The 21,164-nt window shown below is 44.8% G+C and overlaps 3 protein-coding genes across 3 annotated transcripts in view; all 3 read right to left on the minus strand.

The window, feature by feature from the left end:
• Positions 1 to 21,164, minus strand: part of LOC307003877 (uncharacterized protein) — a 337,300-nt gene that overhangs the window by 57,087 nt on the left and 259,049 nt on the right. The window lies entirely within an intron of this gene.
• On the minus strand, positions 9,829 to 11,613 carry LOC307004236 (uncharacterized protein; the record flags this gene model as incomplete). Its single annotated transcript, XM_079623337.1, has 3 exons — positions 9,829 to 10,963; positions 11,065 to 11,203; positions 11,302 to 11,613. 3 exons carry the CDS (start codon positions 11,611 to 11,613, stop codon positions 9,891 to 9,893), a joined length of 1,524 nt encoding a protein of 507 aa, XP_079479463.1. The 3' UTR covers positions 9,829 to 9,890.
• On the minus strand, positions 11,668 to 15,502 carry LOC307004234 (uncharacterized protein; the record flags this gene model as incomplete). Its single annotated transcript, XM_079623335.1, has 6 exons — positions 14,657 to 15,502; positions 14,493 to 14,564; positions 14,166 to 14,375; positions 13,769 to 13,912; positions 12,429 to 13,653; positions 11,668 to 12,334 (listed from the first exon to the last, which is right to left on the minus strand). Exons 4-6 carry the CDS (start codon positions 13,818 to 13,820, stop codon positions 11,668 to 11,670), a joined length of 1,944 nt encoding a protein of 647 aa, XP_079479461.1. The 5' UTR covers positions 13,821 to 13,912; positions 14,166 to 14,375; positions 14,493 to 14,564; positions 14,657 to 15,502.

Consider the following 21,164-nt stretch of genomic DNA (forward strand, 5'->3'; position numbering starts at 1 on the left):
AACAGGCTTCGGGTCTTCAGAACAACCATCTGTCTACATCCTGACAAGGTTGTGAAAATAACACTAGCCTCATGTTTGATCCACAATTTCTTGCGAGAACGCAGATCAGAGTATGTGCCAACAACCTTGACAGACCAGGAGACTGATGACCACGAATGGATCCCTGGATCCTGGAGACAAGAAGGCCAGGGAGCATTCCATGATCTGCCAACCGGCCACGCACGCAATCCTACACAAAGGGCTAAAGACCTGAGGGACCTGATGAAGAAGTACTTCAACTTACCGGAGGGCCAAGTACCATGGCAGGAGCACCACATTTAATGTGTGCACTTTCCCTTACACCACATGTATGTATGATATATATATATATTTATTTATATATATAAATAAATGTAAATCCTGTTCAAGTCTGCATTTTCATTTAAACAAGGAACATTTCTGTTGTACTGCTGCACTGTACTGGTTAAATCAATTAAATAAATAAAGAAATACATTCAAAACAGTGTGTACTCTTCTTTTATTCCAAGTAGAAAAAAACACTTCCACATTGTAGCCAAAAATGGGCTAACAGGCAACACCCCTTAAAATCTAAACAATGTCATTCATTAGCTGTAAATATCAGCTAATTCAGCCACAAGAGTTGAGGTAAATTGCAAATAAAAGACAAAAAATGAAGTGGAAACTCAATGCGTTTCAATTTGCAGTGCTTGGGCTAACAGGCAACACCCCTTAAAATCAAAACAATATGACATCCTCATATTTTTACAAAAGCATATCAACCTGCAAATATCAGCTAATTCAGCCACAAGAGCTGAGAAAAGTGCAAAAAGTAAAAACAAACAAACTGGAAACTCAATGCGTTTCAATATGAAAGTGCTTGAACAGCAGCAACATTTAAACATGTTTCAGAACACTGTAATTCACGGACCTAACAAATTACCAAATGATAGACCTACCGCCCCAATGTTAAATGTTAACAATACTAACAATGTGACACTCAAACCATTTTAATTATCATATTTAATTATATGAGTTGCACGTAACTTGGTTGGCCATGGGGAAGAGTGTATGCGTGATGGTGAGATGTTGGGTGTGAGGTCTGAGGCTGAATGTGAGGCTGTATTTGATTATGTTGTAGCTCTCTGGGTATGTATTGTGGTGGTGTTTGCTGTGACCAAATGTTAAACTGATCATTAGATTTTGGCCACTGTTGTGCCCTGCCCGTCAATTCCTGATCTGCTTCTTGAGAGTCATACAGTATTGTCATAATTCTCTTTTTGGCTCTTGTTTTCAAAATTGGGTCTTTGATGTGACTGACCTCGACTGCAACTTGTCGTCCAAAGCCAGACTCATCTTCTATTCTATCTTGCTTTTCCGGGTTTAAACCAAATTTCACAGTGTTGGACATTTCTCTCAGGACTTCAAGCTTCTCAAGCTCAATGTCACTGTCATTGGGACGTCTTGCCTTTTTGTTTAATGGCCGACGGCCTCTGGGCTCAGATGATGGTGGGCTTGAGGACCTTGATGGTCCTGGTGTAGATGCCCTAGGCGCAATCTCCAAAGAATTTTCCCCAGGAGAGGACACTTCGTCATCAGCCACTGTCCCCTGTGTGTCTGTGTCATTGTCGTCAATCTGTTGAGCAAGATATCAACATGTATCACATTATGTTGTATGATCCAAAATATTTCTGAAGGTAGGCCTACAGTGGTGATATATAAGATAAGATAGACCTTACATTCCCACAATGGGGAAATTCTCAGTGTTGCAGCAGCACAGTGGATAGTTAAAAAAATAAAAAATAATTATAATAACAATATAAACAATATATACAATAATAAACAATATATGAACAATATATGAACAATATTAAACTGAATCCTTGGTGTGTGTGTGGTCTACAAGGAGCAGTGATAGTGTGAAACAGTCTGACTGCAGCAGGAAGGAAGGACCTGCAATATCTCTCCTTCACACATTTGGGGTTAAGGAGTCTATCGCTAAAGGAGCTGCTCAGTGCTGTGATGGTGTTCTACAGGGGGTGGGAGTCACTGTCCAAATTATGTGATTATCATCATTAAAGGTTGTGTAGGTAACAATTGTCTAAAGAACTTTTTTTCAAATTGGCTTAAACTGTCTTTATATACCAATACATAATTAAAATGTAAGTACTTTGAAAAAGAGAGTATAAAAATTGAGTGACTATAGTGTATTTAATCTTCAAAAAACACAGCTCATTAATTCCATTCGGGACGAAACAAGTGATTGGCTTGCGAGACTGTCACTCTCCGTCGCCATGACTACCGCCGCTATTATTGGCTCTGCCCACGTGCACGCAGTTGCGCACCCGTTTTTAGGTGGGAGTGAATGGAATTAATGAGCTGTGTTTATTGAAGATTAAATACACTAGAGCCACTCAGTTTTTTATACTCTCTATTTCAGAGTACTTGCATTTTAATTATGTATTGGTATATAAAGACAGTTTAAACAAATTTGAATAAAAGGTTTTTTTAGACAATTCTGACCTACCCTACCTTTAAATAATAAATAAAAAAATTATAATAATAAACTATCATTATTATTAAATTATATAAAGGCATTAAGGCAACTATACAGTCATGTGAAAAAAATAGGACACCATTTTTCAACATATGGACATGTAATAACAAGTTTAACAATACTGAAGGACCCAGTGATTTAACTCAACTATTTAAAAATAAGGAAGGCCTTTTTAAGACTCTCTGTGAAATGTAATTTTAAAAGAATGCAATTTGAGGAGGAATAAATTAGGACACCCCCCATATATTTCCCCCACACTGCTTATGAGTGTGGAAAAGGATTTAAAAAGATATCAAAGGACTTTGACATAAGCCATTCCACCATTTTACCTCACTGAAGTAATTTCAACAAAGGGGGGTATCACTAGTTATTGGGGGGTATCACTAGTTATTAGGGGGTCCTAATTTTTCCCTCCATTCAAATTTTATTTTTTGTTTGATAAGTAAAAATATGTTAATTTATATTGTTTAATTACAATAAATCACTTTCTTTTCCAGGAATGAAAAAAATTAAATTAGACATTGTTATGTGAACATCTCTTAATAAAGAGTTGACTATTTAATGGGATGATCTAACTTTTTCACATGACTGTATATGGGGGTTATGAATCTATATCATTATATGATGAGAACAATAGTTTGAACTAAATGTCTTGAAAGGGTATAATTTTAAATGCTGTGTTGAAATCATGAACAAGTGTTTCACAGTGAATATTCAAGGGTACATAATACAAGAAAAGATACATATCTACTATAGAATACAGAGAATGGACAATACTCACAGCAAGGGTAGTCTCAGCATTGCGGGGGGTGACAAATGGTTTTAGAAAGTCTAAATGTCGCAAGATCCACTTTTGTTTAGAAGCGATTGCCTTGTCCCCACTCCCACTTGGTAGAGGTCTCAGCAGACGGCAAAACTGTGTCCTCAGAGACATGCTGCGTGTTTTAACCTTAGCAACTGGAACATAAATTGGGTAGCATTAGTTACATTTTCCCCGTTTGTGCAAAGCTAGATTTCCTCTCTTTCTCATTCAGTCTTTCAGTCGTGCTCTTGTACAGTAATGTCAATATCAAACATTAGCACATAATGCCATTCATTAGAGTGGTAGAGTTAGCATGTTAGCACATACCAGAAAACATTAGCACGTTATGCCATTCAATAGAGTGGTAGGGTTAGCATGATAGCACATACCAGGCATGTCGATGGCTTCGGCAATATCGGTCCACTTCTTTTCTTTTGCCACTCTGTCGTGGTATAAATGGCAGTTTACATTAAAAAGACACGGCTGCTCTGCCCACAGCTCGACAAGGCGCTCCTCTTTTTCTACTGTCCATTTTCGCCTACTTGGCGCTCGTTGCGTTTCCACGTCCGTCGACATATTTCTTTGTTGTGACTGATGGTTTTCCTGTTTCCGGTTTTCTGAGAACGAATTTATTGGTTGTTGGTTGTTTTACGTCACTATGACTACGCTAGGACTTGCGATAATATCAAACATGTTTGATATGAAAGACTAGAGAAAGACTGGCATAAATCGGGTCGCCGACTGCAGATTATCCCCTCACATTAAACGATCGAGACGACGGGAGCGCGCCGAGACTCCAGTAAGATTCCTAAAGACTGCTGGTCTTTAGTCTGGGACTGTGAAAATCCTTTGGTGTACGCCCAGCATAAGACCAGCATGACCAGCTAAGACCAACACTAACCAAACTTAATATAAGTCTTCTCTGTTATATGCACTATGCTCTATTCAAAAACAATCCAAAATCTTTTGTGGATAAATTGGTTTTTAGTGGGTATTGTCACTGACATGTTACGCGTCAGGTGAGCTCAGGTGTGTTAGTGGTTCCATCTGCAAGGTCCAATTGTGTGACAAGGCTCCAGCTGGGCTCCACTCCTAAGATATTAAAAATTGGGTGCTATTTTTAACAATAGCCACTGGGCTAGGTCCATTTTATTAGACTATTAATCTATTTAGAAGGGTAGCATAGCTATTTAAAAGTGGTCTTAAGCACTTTCAACAGACAAGTTTGCTAACGGTTTCCCCACAAAATGTTAAAACCCTAAAGTAAACAGTGCGCACTCTGTGCAGCGCACATCCAGAAAGCTCCACCCCCATCGCCTAGCGAAAGAAGTTTGCCCAGCAACAACTTTGCCGCCTTTGAGTCTGCCTTGCTGAAAAATAGAGCTTTAATCAGAAGACCGGAAGACCGGGGTCCGATTACCCGACGGGGAGACCTAGTCCTTTACTGCTGCCCAAAGACCCATACAAATGTTTTGCTCCATTCACGAGTTATAAAAGGAGTTGGCCAGGGGCCCCGGACGACTGCTTGACCAAAAGGCAATGCGTTGGCCGGGAATCGAACCCGTGTCAAGTGCTTGGAAGGCAGCTATGCTCACCACTATACCACCAACGCAGGCGGTTGGAGGTAGGCTGGATGCAGGCTGGATGCTGCCTTGTGCGGTCAGCAAGCATGCTTGCAACACATTAGCAGCTGGCAGGTGCAGAGGAACTGAACCTCTCTTTGTTTGGACCCGGCACTGAAGAAAACGCATGAACTTATCGACCTGATCGACCAAAAAACAAGCTCTCAAATTAAATAACGTAGCAAGTTTTATACAGACACTTCAAATTTTAAATGGTATTAGATGATTTTTTTTGGCTTCAATGCTTCTGTGAAGCGATGACATACAATGACGCATGAGGCCGTTCCTGGAAATGGGAAGGCTTTTTGCTGCAAGCTGCAGTAGCGCTCCTCGGGTAAGATGCAGGCTGGATGCTGCCTTGTGCGGTCAGCAAGAATGCTTGCAACACTTTAGCAGCTGGCAGGTGCCGAGGAACTGAAACTCTCTTTGTTTGCACCCGGCACTGAAAAAAACAACGCATGAACTTATTGACCTGGCCTACCAGGGTCTTTATTAAAAAACAAGCTCTCTAATTTAATAACGTAACACATTTTATACAAACACTTCATATTTAAATGGTATTAGATTTGTATTTTTTTTGGCTTCACTGGCTTCTGTGAAGCGATGACATACAATGACGCATGAGGCCGTTCCTGGAAATGGGAAGGCTTTTTGCTGTAAGCTGTAGTAGCGCTGCTCGGGTAAGACTACCTGACTCGGCAACTCCTCGTTAGTATAGTGGACAGTATCTCCGCCTGTCACGCGAAAGAGCAGGGTTCGAATAACCGACGGGGAGACCTAGTCCTTTACTGCTGCCCAAAGACCCAAAAAAATGTTTTGCTCCAGCCACGAGTTACAGAAGGAGTTGGCCAGGGGCCCCGGACGACTGCTTGAGCAAAAGGCAATGCAATACAAAATGTTTTGCTCCAGCCACGAGTTACAGAAGGAGTTGGCCAGTGGCCCCGGACGACTGCAAACAGCAAAAGGCAATGCGTTGGCCGGGAATCGAACCCGGGTCAACTGCTTGGAAGGCAGCTATGCTCACCACTATACCACCAACGCAGGCGGTTGGACGTAGGCTGGATGCCGCCTTGTGCGGTCAGCAAAAATGCTTGCAACACATTAGCAGCTGGCAGGTGCAGAGGAACTGAAACTCTCTTTGTTTGGACCCGGCACTGAAAAAAACACATGAACTTATTGACCTGACCGACCAAAAAACAGCTTGCTTTTTGCAGCAAGCTGCAGTCGCGCTGATCGGGGAAGACTACCTGTCTCTGCAACTCCTCGTTAGTATAGTGGACAGTATCTCCGCCTGTCACCCGCGGGCCAGTCGCACGTAGGTGTAGAGCGCTGCTAGCCAATAGGAACGGAGGAAATTCCAGGGAGGCGGGCCAGAAATAATGCACCAAATTAGAGGTTCGATTCCCGTCTCGGCCACAAATACCATAAACTGAATTTGTAATAATTTTTTAATCTAGATACACTTAAAGTACGATTAACATATCATAAAAGAACTTTGGGCACAAAAATGAAATAAAACTTTTAATATGTGTTCTTGTATAGGATGTAAAAAATGTGCAATTAACTTAATAAACATTTACATTATAATAAGGTATAGTTATCTTTAACATTGAAAACATTTGAATGTGAATAATTGAAAAGAACATTTTGATAATGTTTTATACCTTTATTTGAGATATTCACATTATATTTGTATAACTATGTACAGAAATCCAATATGAAATATAACCAATAAACACCAAATAGTAAGTTTCTTGTTTTATTTATAGTACAGTTATATACATATTATTATATAAAACTGAAAAAGGTAATGTATTAAATACTTATAGATTAAACAACTACAACAACATTAACAATATAAAATCTAAAAGTGTGGACAACACAGGAGAAAACAAATATTTTAAATTAAATAATTATGTACAGAGTTCAATATTAACAATTATTATTATTTAGTGTTTACACATCTGAGCAAGATAAAATAATGCAAGTCAATAAAATTAACTTTAAAAACACACTAAAATACAATGCAACAAGGACAAAACTATTGGAATTTTAGTGAACAAATGGGAAAAAATGTAACAATTTAAAATTATAGATTAAACAACAACAACAACAATAATAATACAATCTAAAGTTGGTGAGAACAGGAAAAAACTGTCACAGTGTCTGGTTTGTGTATTCCTGGTGTCCACTAGATGTCCTCTTCCCCACGGTGTCATCCACATTCTCACTACATTTCCCATGATCCTGTCTGTCACTTAGTGTTCATTATGTTCAGCTGTTTCTTGTCACCTTAATTAGCCCTTGTGTATATATACCCTGTCAGTTTCAGTGTTTGTCACGGAGTCCTTGTTTAATGTCCCCACACTTCCGTTCCTGTTACTACCCGTTTCTTGTCCCTGTCTTGTGTCTGTGGATTGCTTACATGGTTTTGACCTCTGCCTGGACTGGATTGTGAGTACGGATTACCCCTTAATAATAAATACTGCACTTGGACCTTACCTTTTCCTGTGTGTGTGTCGTGACAGAAGGACTCCGTCACAATGCAAGGATCCAGCGGTATGTGTTCCGACTTCTCTTCCCCAGCCATCGAGCGGGAGAGGAGGGATTGTTTTGAGGGGACCCGCCTAGCCATTTTTCGTGGGACCCGGGGAGGTCACAGAGGAGGAGGTGGTCGAGATCAAGGCCAACACCACCCTCCACCTTGGCCCCCCTTCGTCCCTGGACTGGTGAGGGACGAATTAGAGCCACCATCTCGCCATCGCGGGCGGAGAAGGGGAAAACGCACGTCTGCCCAGCCAGAGTTTGTTCACGTCCCGTCTGCCCAGCCAGAGTTTGTTCACGTCCCGTCTGCCCAGCCAGAGTTTATTCACGTCACGTCTGCCCAGTCGGAGACTGTTCACGTCACGACTGCCCAGTCGGAGACTGTTCACGTCCCGTCTGCCCAGTTTGAGACTGGTCTAGAGATGCCCATTTGTGGGGCCGCCAAGGGTATGTTGGACTATTTGGAGCATCTGGCTCGGATCCTGGACATGCCAGTGTCTGCTGTTCCTGAGTCGGAGCCAGTGTCTGCTGTTCCTGAGTCGGAGCCAGTGTCTGCTGTTCCTGAGTCGGAGCCAGTGTCTGCTGTTCCTGAGTCGGAGCCAGTGTCTGCTGTTCCTGAGTCGGAGCCAGTGTCTGCTGTTCCTGAGTCGGAGCCAGTGTCTGCTGTTCCTGAGTCGGAGCCAGTGTCTGCTGTTCCTGAGTCGGAGCCAGTGTCTGCTGTTCGGATTTCGGTGGTCCGGAGACGGAGGAGGAGAAGGAGAGGAGCCTCTTCATCGGGTCGTCTGGTGGGTGCTAACCCAGAGACCAGCCCGGAGGTAACTGCCATCCCTGCCGCCCCGCCCGAGCTGCTCGCCCTGCCGGCCCCGCCCGAGCTGCTCGCCCTGCCGGCCCCGCCCGAGCTGCTCGCCCTGCCGGCCCCGCCCGAGCTGCTCGCCCTGCCGGCCCCGCCCGAGCTGCTCGCCCTGCCGGCCCCGCCCGAGCTGCTCGCCCTGCCGGCCCCGCCCGAGCTGCTCGCCCTGCCGGCCCCGCCCGAGCTGCTCGCCCTGGTTCCTGAGCCGGTGGAGCCGGTGTCTGTTGCAGTTCCTGAGCCGGTGGTGTCTGTTGCAGTTCCTGAGCCGGTGGTGTCTGTTGCAGTTCCTGAGCCGGTGGTGTCTGTTGCAGTTCCTGAGCCGGTGGTGTCTGTTGCAGTTCCTGAGCCGGTGGTGTCTGTTGCAGTTCCTGAGCCGGTGGTGTCTGTTGCAGTTCCTGAGCCGGTGGTGTCTGTTGCAGTTCCTGAGCCGGTGGTGCCTGTTGCAGTTCCTGAGCCGGTGGTGCCTGTTCCAGTTCCTGAGCCAGGGTCTGTCTCTGTTCCGCCTTGGTCGCCCGAGTGGTCGTCTCCGCCGTGGCCGCCCGAGGGGTCTTCACCGCCCTGGCCGCCCGAGGGGTCTTCACCGCCCTGGCCGCCCGAGGGGTCTTCACCGCCCTGGCCGCCCGAGGGGTCTTCACCGCCCTGGCCGCCCGAGGGGTCTTCTCCGCCCTGGCCGCCAGATGGACTGTCGTCTCCGCCCTGGCCGCCAGATGGACTGTCGTCTCCGCCCTGGCCGCCAGATGGACTGTCGTCTCCGCCCTGGCCGCCAGATGGACTGTCGTCTCCGCCCTGGCCGCCAGATGGACTGTCGTCTCCGCCCTGGCCGCCCGATGGACTGTCTGCTTCGCCACGGCCGGCGGTTAGATTGTCATCCCCTGTTCCTGTTCCCCTTCATGGTCCTGGCCCTCCATCCCTCCCCCTGATCCTCCACCATTCTACCTCCCGCCTGGACTCTTGTTTTGTTTTTGTTTTTTTGTGGGTCTTGGAGCGTCTGGTAGCCGCTCCGTAGAGGGGGGATTATGTCACAGTGTCTGGTTTGTGTATTCCTGGTGTCCACTAGATGTCCTCTTCCCCACGGTGTCATCCACATTCTCACTACATTTCCCATGATCCTGTCTGTCACTTAGTGTTCATTATGTTCAGCTGTTTCTTGTCACCTTAATTAGCTCTTGTGTATATATACCCTGTCAGTTTCAGTGTTTGTCACGGAGTCCTTGTTTAATGTCCCCACACTTCCGTTCCTGTTACTACCCGTTTCTTGTCCCTGTCTTGTGTCTGTGGATTGCTTACATGGTTTTGACCTCTGCCTGGACTGGATTGTGAGTACGGATTACCCCTTAATAATAAATACTGCACTTGGACCTTACCTTTTCCTGTGTGTGTGTCGTGACAAAAACAAGAAAAAAACAATGAAAAAACAAGAAAAATATATACATATATGCATAACATTGTGCAAGGAATGTCTTTGTGTTATAAAACAGTATTTGAGGTCTGGGCATGTACTGTAATTTGCCAGTGAAGTCATTTTTTCTTTTCCTCAACCCACCTCTGCTTCTCAGCCTCATAGAATGGAGACTGCTGAAAGTCTCTCCATGAAATTTCTGCACTCATTCCCTTTGCCTGATAAAGGGAAAACACTTTAGCAGGACAGTAAATGTATTTGCCTGCCACTCCAGGGAAACCAGCGTGAATATGAGGACTGTTGGGTCCTTGTTTCAGTGGAAGGTGGCAGAATCTGCACAGACGACCAGTCGGATGCTCTACTACTGACTTCCTCTTGCTTCTCTCCTCATTCACCCTCTTCATTTCTGCCCCTCTCCGCTTAGAGGCCTCCAGTTCCCGCTGAAAAAAAGGAGTCTCTGCAAAGTCTTTAAAAGGCATTCTGGGGTTGGTCAGGCCCTCTGCTGAATATGTGTCAAATACTTTCTTGGAGCAGTAGAAGTATTTAACATCACCACCTTGATAAAAGAAATGTATTGAGGTGCCATCACCCATGTATCGAGACTTAGGCTGACCACAGGCTAAACAGGATCGAGTGTGCTTTTTTTGCAGCATATGCTGTTGTTGTTGCTGCTGGACTGCCTGCTGCTTCTCTATGATGTCCTTCACCATCTTCTCAAGCGCTGCCTGGTCCAGAGAGACAGCCTCAGGAACACTCTTTGCAGGTGGATTGACTGGGGCAGGTGGCAGTACTGTCACTGGGACACTGATGGTTTCACTGCCTGAGTAAAGACGCTGCCATAACTGCTGTGTCTCCATGAGCTTTTCTGGGCTGGTGTTGAGTGAAGCATTGGTGTTCTTTTTTTTAGCAAGGTGTTTTATGTACCTGCTTATGTGCTGCTTTGTGGTTGAGTGCAGAAGGCTGTTGGGGTCAGTGCAGGCACTCTGTACCATAGCAGCATATTCAGCATCCACCTTTGTAAGGAGGTCCTTGCTCCCGTGGTGCTTGGCCAGCAAACCATCAATGGCATTTCTCATTGGATCTGTCCATCTGTTATGGTCCAACACAAAGACTCGACCACCTGTCTTAATGGGTCCAGTCCGAGCAGCACAGGGAGAAGCAGCAATAGGCAGTGGTGGTGTGCTTGGCAGTTCTAAAAGAGATTCACAAAATTATTAAATGAAGTATTTCTGTTTTGTGTGCATAGATTGGGCAGACAGATTACACGCATTGATGTATGAATAATATAATTACCTGCATCTAAAATAAACTCCTCAGATGTGTGTTCCTTCACTGTCACAGCACTCGGACAGTGAAAAGTCACAGTCTGTGGGGTGGCCTCTGGATCAGCAGCAAGAAGGGTCTCAGCAGAAGAGGAATCCTCTAAGCATTTCTGAAATTGAGCAAAATGAGTGTGATATGCGATTGAGAATTATAAAGTATTTGTTTTATAAATCAAAAGTCTGTTATTAAAGAAGTTTAAAGGCTTACCTGAGATGGAAATGAAAACTCAATGCCAGATGAAGACTCTTCTTGCATCTCTAGGTTAGTCTTCCTGCTTTTGTGTTTATCAAAGTCTAGGGGCACAGGTCGACAGCCTGGCTCCACATACTGTAGGCCAAACCTCTCTCTTGTGTCCCTGCTGGAGATGTGCAAGGCTGGATATTTGGGTTGCCCTGTCACTTTTATAGATGCCCCGTTTAACTCCATAATCAAAACAGGGTCAAACACTCCAGGTAAGACAAGCCCAGGCTGCTTCAGGTCCACCAGCCGCTGATAATTCCAGCGTGCCACACCAGTCATACCCTGCGCCTGGAACAGCTCAGGAGAGACGCGATTGCCCGTTACCCAATGAGCCTAGTGGAAATGAAACCCCTCCTGCTGTGAAGTGCCTCTGACAGGGATCCAGATGGGCACAGCAGCTCCTTCACCCTTGACATGATTCAGTTGTAGGGTTCCACCATGTCTGTAGAGGATTCCTTCCTCCACCTCAGGGTCACTCAGACAGCCTCTAAGGATATGGATACGCTGAATCCACCACAATTTTAACATTGAGGGTTTAAAAAGGAAGATGTTGTTGGGATCCTTTGCAAGATGGAAATGGTGAAGCACTTCTTCCACTCTTTGGACCAGCTCTTGAGGATGTGGCACTTTTGTCCTGCAGTGCCCTCTGATGTGCTGCTTGGTGGGATTAGCAGGCTCAATGCCACAGAACTTGTATGCGTTCTTCAGTTTCTCCAGGTCACTCTGATCTACTACAGAGAAGGCAGAAGAGAGGAACTGGCAGAAGGAGCTATACAGAGGATGGTGCTCCGAAACACATTCCCTGGTGAATCGCCGCATACAGTGAAACAAGTCTAGTTTGACCACCATGTCCTCATTGTACTTCTGGCAAGCGGCATGTAAATTCTTGAGGTTTCCAGATGTAACCTCTGCCACAGTAGCTTCAGTGGTCCTCCAAGCTTCCCACTGCTGGTGCTCATACGGTCCTGGGTCCATCACTCTGAAAGCGGCACAGCAGTCCCTAAGTAGATAAAAGGGAAATAAAATAAAATGTTAATGTATTCATTACCTTTGCTTACACTATGTGATGTGTGATGAGATGTCATTCTTCTTACCTGTCCACCCACTGGTACTTGGCCTTGGGTATGCCAGCAGCACTGTAGCGATTGGCCATCCCACAGTACATTGATGTTAAGGACTGCTCACTCTCAGACTGCAGCATCACCCAGGACAGGATCATCCAGTTCTCGTTCATCACAGCATAGGATGACATTGTGCCAGATGAGAGGGTCACTTTTCTAGCAACTTTGCGTGTGTGATCTGACCTGAACACCTGTCCAAAAGTGCCTTGAAGGAGCTGAGTGAGAGCTGTCTCTTGCCGCTGATATTCCTGAAGCAGGCACTCCACCAGATAATGTGCAGACACAGACATCCCATGCCACCCATCAGTGTCTTCATAACCCCCAAACGGTGCAGGTGTGTCATCCTTCCTCAATGCCCCTGTGATGGTTTTCTGGCCATACAGCCCTGCTTCAGCATCCCTGACGTTCTGCACAATGAGAAGATAAGCCAGGTGGGCTCTTTCAAACTTCAGGTGAAGCACCTCAGACAGCTGGTTGGCCATGTCATTAGGGGATTTTCCAGAGCGCCTCAGTTCATCCATCACCGTTTTACAGATTGCCTTCTTATGGGTGAGGAAGGCTGGCAAGATGTTTCTGAATCGCTGTGGTAGCATGTCCACCCACTGAGGTTTATCAGCGAACCAGTATTTTTTACATGCCTTACAGCACAGGCGTGAAGCAAGGATGTAATATTGCCCACTAGTGCCAAGGATCACACGGGGTCTTCCCACACCAGAGGACACAACATGAGGAGTTGGACAGCTGTAGAGACAGGGCAGGATGTAGTTGTTTCTAAGCCTTTCATTTATACTGTGCTCAGGTTTCCAAATGAAAAAGGGATGGAGCTGGAAGTACTTTGGTGACGGAAGGCCCATGCTGGTCTCTATAAGCTCAGGCTGAGGTGGATAGCGCCACAAGGAGACCATATTCATGAGGTGTCTTACTGGGTGTGATCCTGGCCAGAGCCCCATGGACTCCATCTCTGTTTTCATCCAAATTCTTTGATGTAGAGAGCAGTTCCAGCGGCTAATATCTTGCAAGTAGCTAGTAACAGGTGCTTCTGGCTGTGCAGACGCCATTGATGCAGGACCTGTAGGTGCTGAGTGTGCTGCAGGAGGTGGTACAGAGCCATCAGTCTGTGAAGAAGGCCTACTCACAGGAGCAGGTGGACTGGGAGAACTAGAGACGGCATGCGATGTCGGTGAAGGCTGTGGCAGAACTGCATGGAACACAAAGCAAAGGATATATATTTATATATATATATGTGTGTGTGTGTGTGTGTGTATATCTGCATGTATAACACATTGAATGCGCGTGTGTTTAACTGTCTTTACTTTTTTTGTTCCAGTAGCTGGGAACAGGGGTTTCAGTCAGTGCAGATGGCATTGGTGCCGGCGTTGATTGTGCTGGTACAAAGCCTTCACCACGTGAAGAAGGCCTACACACAGGAGCTGATGTTGATGGAGGCTGCGGCAGACCTGCAAGGAAAAGCACAAGGAGGAAATTAAAAACATATTAAAACACTGAATGTACATGAGATGTATTTGATTGTCTTGACTGCATCGAATAACTAGAATCATTATTTATTCTATTATTCTGTTATTTATTCTAGTAATGCACATTCTAATAATGTTCAAATGTCTGTAAGTAAACAGTCCACTTAAATAAAACAGTCCACAACAAATAAAAACAGTTTAAATAGCATGCATACAATTCATGAAGTGCACTCACCCTCACCACTGGTATATTCAAACCTTAACAGTAGTTAGAACAAAAGAACATGTTTTTTAGAGCAGGCAAGAACACTGCCAAAACAACAAATAAGATTATACAAATCAGAGATGGAGGATAAGTCTGTATGTAAAGGAATACGCCTCCAAAACTGATGTGGAAAGTAACCTGTTGTAGATAATACTGTGGATCCCATGGCTGCAGATGATCCTAAAAATTAAGCATTATAATTTGAATGATTTCTCTCCAGTATGTGCAATTTTATGTCATAAAGATGCTGAATTTGACATGGGTATATATAACACACATGACACATGATTTACTTACTCAGCTGTGTGAGATATTTTGTTGGAGAAAGACTCAGCATCATCCTCTCCAGTTCTTCATCCTCCTCCATTACTATAAAATAAAATACATTTTATAATAAACATATGCATCAATAGGCTTTAAGAATCAATATAAGCAAATTTGCATGGATTGTATTAACTCACCAGGCCGATCAGAGGCAGTAGTGGAAGGAGGAGGTGGTCTTGCAGTGGAAGCTGATGGTGAGGGCAACGGAGGAGTGTTTTTGGTCAGCTGTTTTTGCTGCTGTTTTAAAAGATACTGCTGCAAATTGTACATTTTGCTGCCTGGAACACACTTCTGCCTCATTATAAAGAAAGCATATCCGTCTGCCCTGGTATCCCAAATTTTCCTCCAAGTGTCTTGTGTTCTTGATCCAAATCCAACAGTATTGTCATCCTCTGTCAAAACTGCCACTGGATCTGGTCTTTGAGACAGATACTGTTTAAGGTCTTCAATTTCCTTAAAGCTTCTTGAGTACTCAAGAAAGGAAATGAGACTATCCTTGCATGGACCCTCTGGATTGAACTGCCCAGCCTGTTCTTCTTCCTCAACCTTATCGGACAGGTACAAAGCATAGCTGACGTCATTCTCTAATAACCACTTGAAAGACTTGCCCTTGTACTTGCCGAACTGAAGAATGTATTCTCCCAACACTTCTTGCTTGTCAGAGACATCCCCTCCTCTATTTAACACAACAGAACGGGCATTCAACTTGACCAGGTCTTCTCTTTGAGGTGTTGACTTGTCCTGCAGTGAAGGGTTGTCTTTAATTAGTTTTGCCTCTTCTGATGGGTCCCGGCGTAAATGGCCTGATGGTCCTTTCCTGAAAGACACTTTGACTTTCCCGGGAAAAAACACTGTTTTCTTCATGATGCTTTTCTGAAATCAGAATGTATTCATTAGTGTCTCAGCATAAGCATGAAAATACTTAAAGTGAAATAAGACAGTTAGCTAAAGCATCAGTGATATATATAAAACAGTTATTTTAAATTGCCATAATATTATTGTTTCTTAAATGAATAAATGCAGCCTTAATGCACAAGAGACTTAAAAAAAAATGTATAGTAGTGTTTAATACATTTGTGTTATTTAATATTCATTATTTAAATTGCTTAATATATGTGTAATAAATATTTAATATAAAAATCTATATGTAGAAATGTATATATAAAAAGTTAACAAGTTTAACAAATAAAGAATGATAAATTATACCATGAAATTGCACACATATATATTTTTTTGCAATTTAAATGTAATATATATATGTGTGTGTGTGATATGAATTACATTATAGGAGGATCAAACCTGCAGAAATTAAAGATGAATTAATACATATGTAAATTAATAAAAAGATAAATAAATGTGATAATAGGAAAATAAATGAAGGAATAAACAACTCTTAATCAAATTCATTTTTGTATTTTTCTTTTCTTTATTTATGTTCTGCTTTTATACATAAACAAATATTTATTTGTTAATTAATTTTTATATTTGGTAAGCAAGACCAACCCACCTAATTATCATGCATGGCAAAGAAATGTAAGACTAAATATAAAAATAAATAAAATTGAAATAAATAAAGGTTAAAATAAATAAATCTGGAAATAAATAAATATTAATATAAATGAATATATAAATAAATATACAAATAAATGAATATATAAATAAATATACAAATAAAAGGAAAAAATAAATAGATAAATACAATTAAAAAATATAAAAAAAAACATTAAAATATAAAAGCAAAAAATAATAAATTAGGGGGGAAATAATGCGTTTATTCTTTTATTTATTTTCCTATTATCACATTTATTTATTTATTTATTCATTCATTTTTAATGTCTGCAGGTTTGATCCTCCATACTACTGCACATTACATCTTACTGCACTGTTAACATATTTTAAACATTGTATTCAAGTAACCTACATAGTAAGATATCAATGATGAGAAATTCACCTATAAACAAAGATACTCTTATAAAATAACAGCTGTATTTATAACGAGAAGTTTGGTGTACTGTTTCTTAACGTCACAAACCATTCAATACAGTTAACAATGATAATATACATGCAATTTAAATAATAAAATATATGAATAATAATGTATATGCGGTCACCTGAGGTCAAATCTGTCTGCAGGTAGTTTAGACAGTAACAAAACAAAAGAAGTTTGCTCACAAGTCTGGAAAACAAATATCTCTCCGATCGTAAAACGGGTCTCCCCTCCTCCACTGCGAATGATTGACAGATGACACTACGCTTTTTAAATTCCCCGCCACGGGAAAAGCGAAACAGCGCCAGGAAGTCTACGTGTGGCCAAAAGTATATTGCATCCGTAGTGTTAAGCACTACCATAGAGAATGAATGGGAAAAGTTAAGGGAAGTTAAGCTTACCCATTTTCGGCTCCGGGGTTCGATTCCCCGACGGGGAGACCTAGTCCTTTACTGCTGCCCAAAGACCCATAAAAATGTTTTGCTCCAGCCATGAGTTACAGAAGGAGTTGGCCAGGGGCCCGGACGACTGCTTGAGCAAAAGGCAATGCAATACAAAATGTTTTGCTCCAGCCACGAGTTACAGAAGGAGTTGGCCAGGGACCCCGGACGACTGCTTGAGCAAAAGGCAATGCAATACAAAATGTTTTGCTCCAGCCACGAGTTACAGAAAGAGTTGGCCAGGGGCCCCGGACGACTGCTTTAGCAAAAGCCAATGCGTTGGCCGGGAATCGAACCCGGGTCAACTGCTTGGAAGGCAGCTATGCTCACCACTATACCACCAACGCAGGCGGTTGGAAGTAGGCTGGATGCCGCCTTGTGCGGTCAGCAAGAATGCTTGCAACACATTAGCAGCTGGCAGGTGCAGAGGAACTGAAACTCTCTTTGTTTGGACCCGGCACTGAAAAAAACACATGAACTTATTGACCTGACCGACCAAAAAACAGCTTGCTTTTTGCAGCAAGCTGCAGTCGCGCTGATCGGGGAAGACTACCTGTCTCTGCAACTCCTCGTTAGTATAGTGGACAGTATCTCCGCCTGTCACGCGGAAGACCGGGGTTCGATTCCCCGACGGGGAGACCTAGTCCTTTACTGCTGCCCAAAGACCCATAAAAATGTTTTGCTCCAGCCACGAGTTACAGAAGGAGTTGGCCAGTGGCCCCGGACGACTGCTTGAGTAAAAGGCAATGCGTTGGCCGGGAATCGAACCCGGGTCAACTGCTTGGAAGGCAGCTATGCTCACCACTATACCACCAACGCAGGCGGTTGAACGTAGGCTGGATGCCGCCTTGTGCGGTCAGCAAGAATGCTTGCAACACATTAGCAGCTGGCAGGTGCAGAGGAACTGAAACTCTCTTTGTTTGGACCCGGCACTGAAAAAAACACATGAACTTATTGACCTGACCGACCAAAAAACAGCTTGCTTTTTGCAGCAAGCTGCAGTCGCGCTGATCGGGGAAGACTACCTGTCTCTGCAACTCCTCGTTAGTATAGTGGACAGTATCTCCGCCTGTCACGCGGAAGACCGGGGTTCGATTCCCCGACGGGGAGACCTAGTCCATTACTGCTGCCCAAAGACCCGTAAAAATGTTTTGCTCCAGCCACGAGTTACAGAAGGAGTTGGCCAGGGACCCCGGACGACTGCTTGAGCAAAAGGCAATGCAATACAAAATGTTTTGCTCCAGCCACGAGTTACAGAAGGAGTTGGCCAGTGGCCCCGGACGACTGCTTGAGCAAAAGGCAATGCGTTGGCCGGGAATCGAACCCGGGTCAACTGCTTGGAAGGCAGCTATGCTCACCACTATACCACCAACCCAGGCGGTTGGAGGTAGGCTGGATGCCGCCTTGTGCGGTCAGCAAGAATGCTTGCAACACATTAGCAGCTGGCAGGTGCAGAGGAACTGAAACTCTCTTTGTTTGGACCCGGCACTGAAAAAAACACATGAACTTATTGACCTGACCGACCAAAAAACAGCTTGCTTTTTGCAGCAAGCTGCAGTCGGGCTGATCGGGGAAGACTACCTGTCTCTGCAACTCCTCGTTAGTATAGTGGACAGTATCTCCGCCTGTCACGCGGAAGACCGGGGTTCGATTCCCCGACGGGGAGACCTAGTCCTTTACTGCTGCCCAAAGACCCATAAAAATGTTTTGCTCCAGCCACGAGTTACAGAAGGAGTTGGCCAGGGGCCCCGGACGACTGCTTGAGCAAAAGGCAATGCGTTGGCTGGGAATCGAACCCAGGTCAACTGCTTGGAAGGCAGCTATGCTCACCACTATACCACCAACACAGGCGGTTGGAGGTAGGCTGGATGCCGCCTTGTGCGGTCAGCAAGAATGCTTGCAACACATTAGCAGCTGGCAGGTGCAGAGGAACTGAAACTCTCTTTGTTTGGACCCGGCACTGAAAAAATCGCATGAACTTATTGACCTGACCGTCCAATAAACAAGCTCTCAAATTTAATAACGTAACAAGTTTTATACAGACACTTTAAATTTTAAATGGTATTATAAATGTTTTTTTGGTTCACTGGCTTCTGCGAAGCGGTGCTCTTTTTGCAGCAAGATGCAGTCGCGCTTATCGGGGAAGACTACCTGTGTCTGCAATTCCTCGTTAGTATAGTGGACAGTATCTCCGCCTGTCACGCGGAAGACCGGGGTTCGATTCCCCGACGGGGAGACCTAGTCCTTTACTGCTGCCCAAAGACCCATAAAAATGTTTTGCTCCAGCCACGAGTTACAGAAGAAGTTGGCCAGTGGCCCCGGACGACTGCTTGAGCAAAAGGCAATGCGTTGGCCGGGAATCGAACCCGGGTCAACTGCTTGGAAGGCAGCTATGCTCACCACTATACCACCAACGCAGGTGGTTGGAGGTAGGCTGGATGCCGCCTTGTGCGGTCAGCAAGAATGCTTGCAACACATTAGCAGCTGGCAGGTGCAGAGGAACTGAAACTCTCTTTGTTTGGACCCGGCACTGAAAAAATCGCATGAACTTATTGACCTGACCGTCCAATAAACAAGCTCTCAAATTTAATAACGTAACAAGTTTTATACAGACACTTTAAATTTTAAATGGTATTATAAATGTTTTTTTGGTTCACTGGCTTCTGTGAAGCGGTGCTCTTTTTGCAGCAAGCTGCAGTCGTGTGATCGGGGAAGACTACCTGTGTTTGCAATTCCTCGTTAGTATAATGGACAGTATCTCCGCCTGTCACGCGGAAGACCGGGGTTCGATTCCCCGACGGGGAGACCTAGTCCTTTACTGCTGCCTAAAGACCCATAAAAATGTTTTGCTCCAGCCAAGAGTTACAGAAGGAGTTGGCCAGGTGCCCCGGACGACTGCTTGAGCATAAGGCAATGCGTTGGCCGGGAATCGAACCCGGGTCAACTGCTTGGAAGGCAGCTATGCTCACCACTATACCACCAACGCAGGCGGTTGCAAGTAGGCTGGATGCCGCCTTGTGCGGTCAGCAAGAATACTTGCTACACATTAGCAGCTGGCAGGTGCAGAGGAACTGAAACTCTCTTTGTTTGGACCCGGCACTGAAAAAAACGCATGAACTTATTGACCTGACCGACCAAAAAACAGCTTGCTTTTTGCAGCAAGCTGCAGTCGCGCTGATCGGGGAAGACTACCTGTCTCTGCAACTCCTCGTTAGTATAGTGGACAGTATCTCCGCCTGTCACGCGGAAGACCGGGGTTCGATTCCCCGACGGGGAGACCTAGTCCTTTACTGCTGCCCAAAGACCCATAAAAATGTTTTGCTCCAGCCACGAGTTACAGAAGGAGTTGGCCAGGGGCCCCGGACGACTGCTTGAGCAAAAGGCAATGCAATACAAAATGTTTTGCTCCAGCCACGAGTTACAGAAGGAGTTGGCCAGTGGCCCCGGACGACTGCTTGAGCAAAAGGCAATGCGTTGGCCGGGAATCGAACCCGGGTCAACTGCTTGGAAGGCAGCTATGCTCACCACTATACCACCAACGCAGGCGGTTGGAGGTAGGCTGGATGCCGCCTCTTGCGGTCAGCAAGAATGCTTGCAACACATTAGCAGCTGGCAGGTGCAGAGGAACTGAAACTCTCTTTGTTTGGACCCGGCACTGAAAAAAACACATGAACTTATTGACCTGACCGACCAAAAAACAGCTTGCTTTTTGCAGCAAGCTGCAGTCGCGCTGATCGGGGAAGACTAGCTGTGTCTGCAACTCCTCGTAAGTATAGTGGACAGTATCTCCGCCTGTCACGCGGAAGACCGGGGTTCGATTCCCCGACGGGGAGACCTAGTCCTTTACTGCTGCCCAAAGACCCATAAAAATGTTTTGCTCCAGCCACGAGTTACAGAAGGGGTTGGCCAGGGGCCCCGGACGACTGCTTGAGCAAAAGGCAATGCGTTGGCCGGGAATCGAACCCGGGTCAACTGCTTGGAAGGCAGCTATGCTCACCACTATACCACCAACGCAGGCGGTTGGAAGTAGGCTGGATGCCGCCTTGTGCGGTCAGCAAGAATGCTTGCAACACATTAGCAGCTGGCAGGTGCAGAGGAACTGAAACTCTCTTTGTTTGGACCCGGCACTGAATAAATCGCATGAACTTATTGACCTGACCGTCCAATAAACAAGCTCTCAAATTTAATAACGTAACAAGTTTTATACAGACACTTTAA

Source organism: Phoxinus phoxinus (assembly GCF_949152265.1).
Source record: "Phoxinus phoxinus genome assembly, chromosome: 9".
NCBI classification, from domain to species: domain Eukaryota; kingdom Metazoa; phylum Chordata; class Actinopteri; order Cypriniformes; family Leuciscidae; genus Phoxinus; species Phoxinus phoxinus.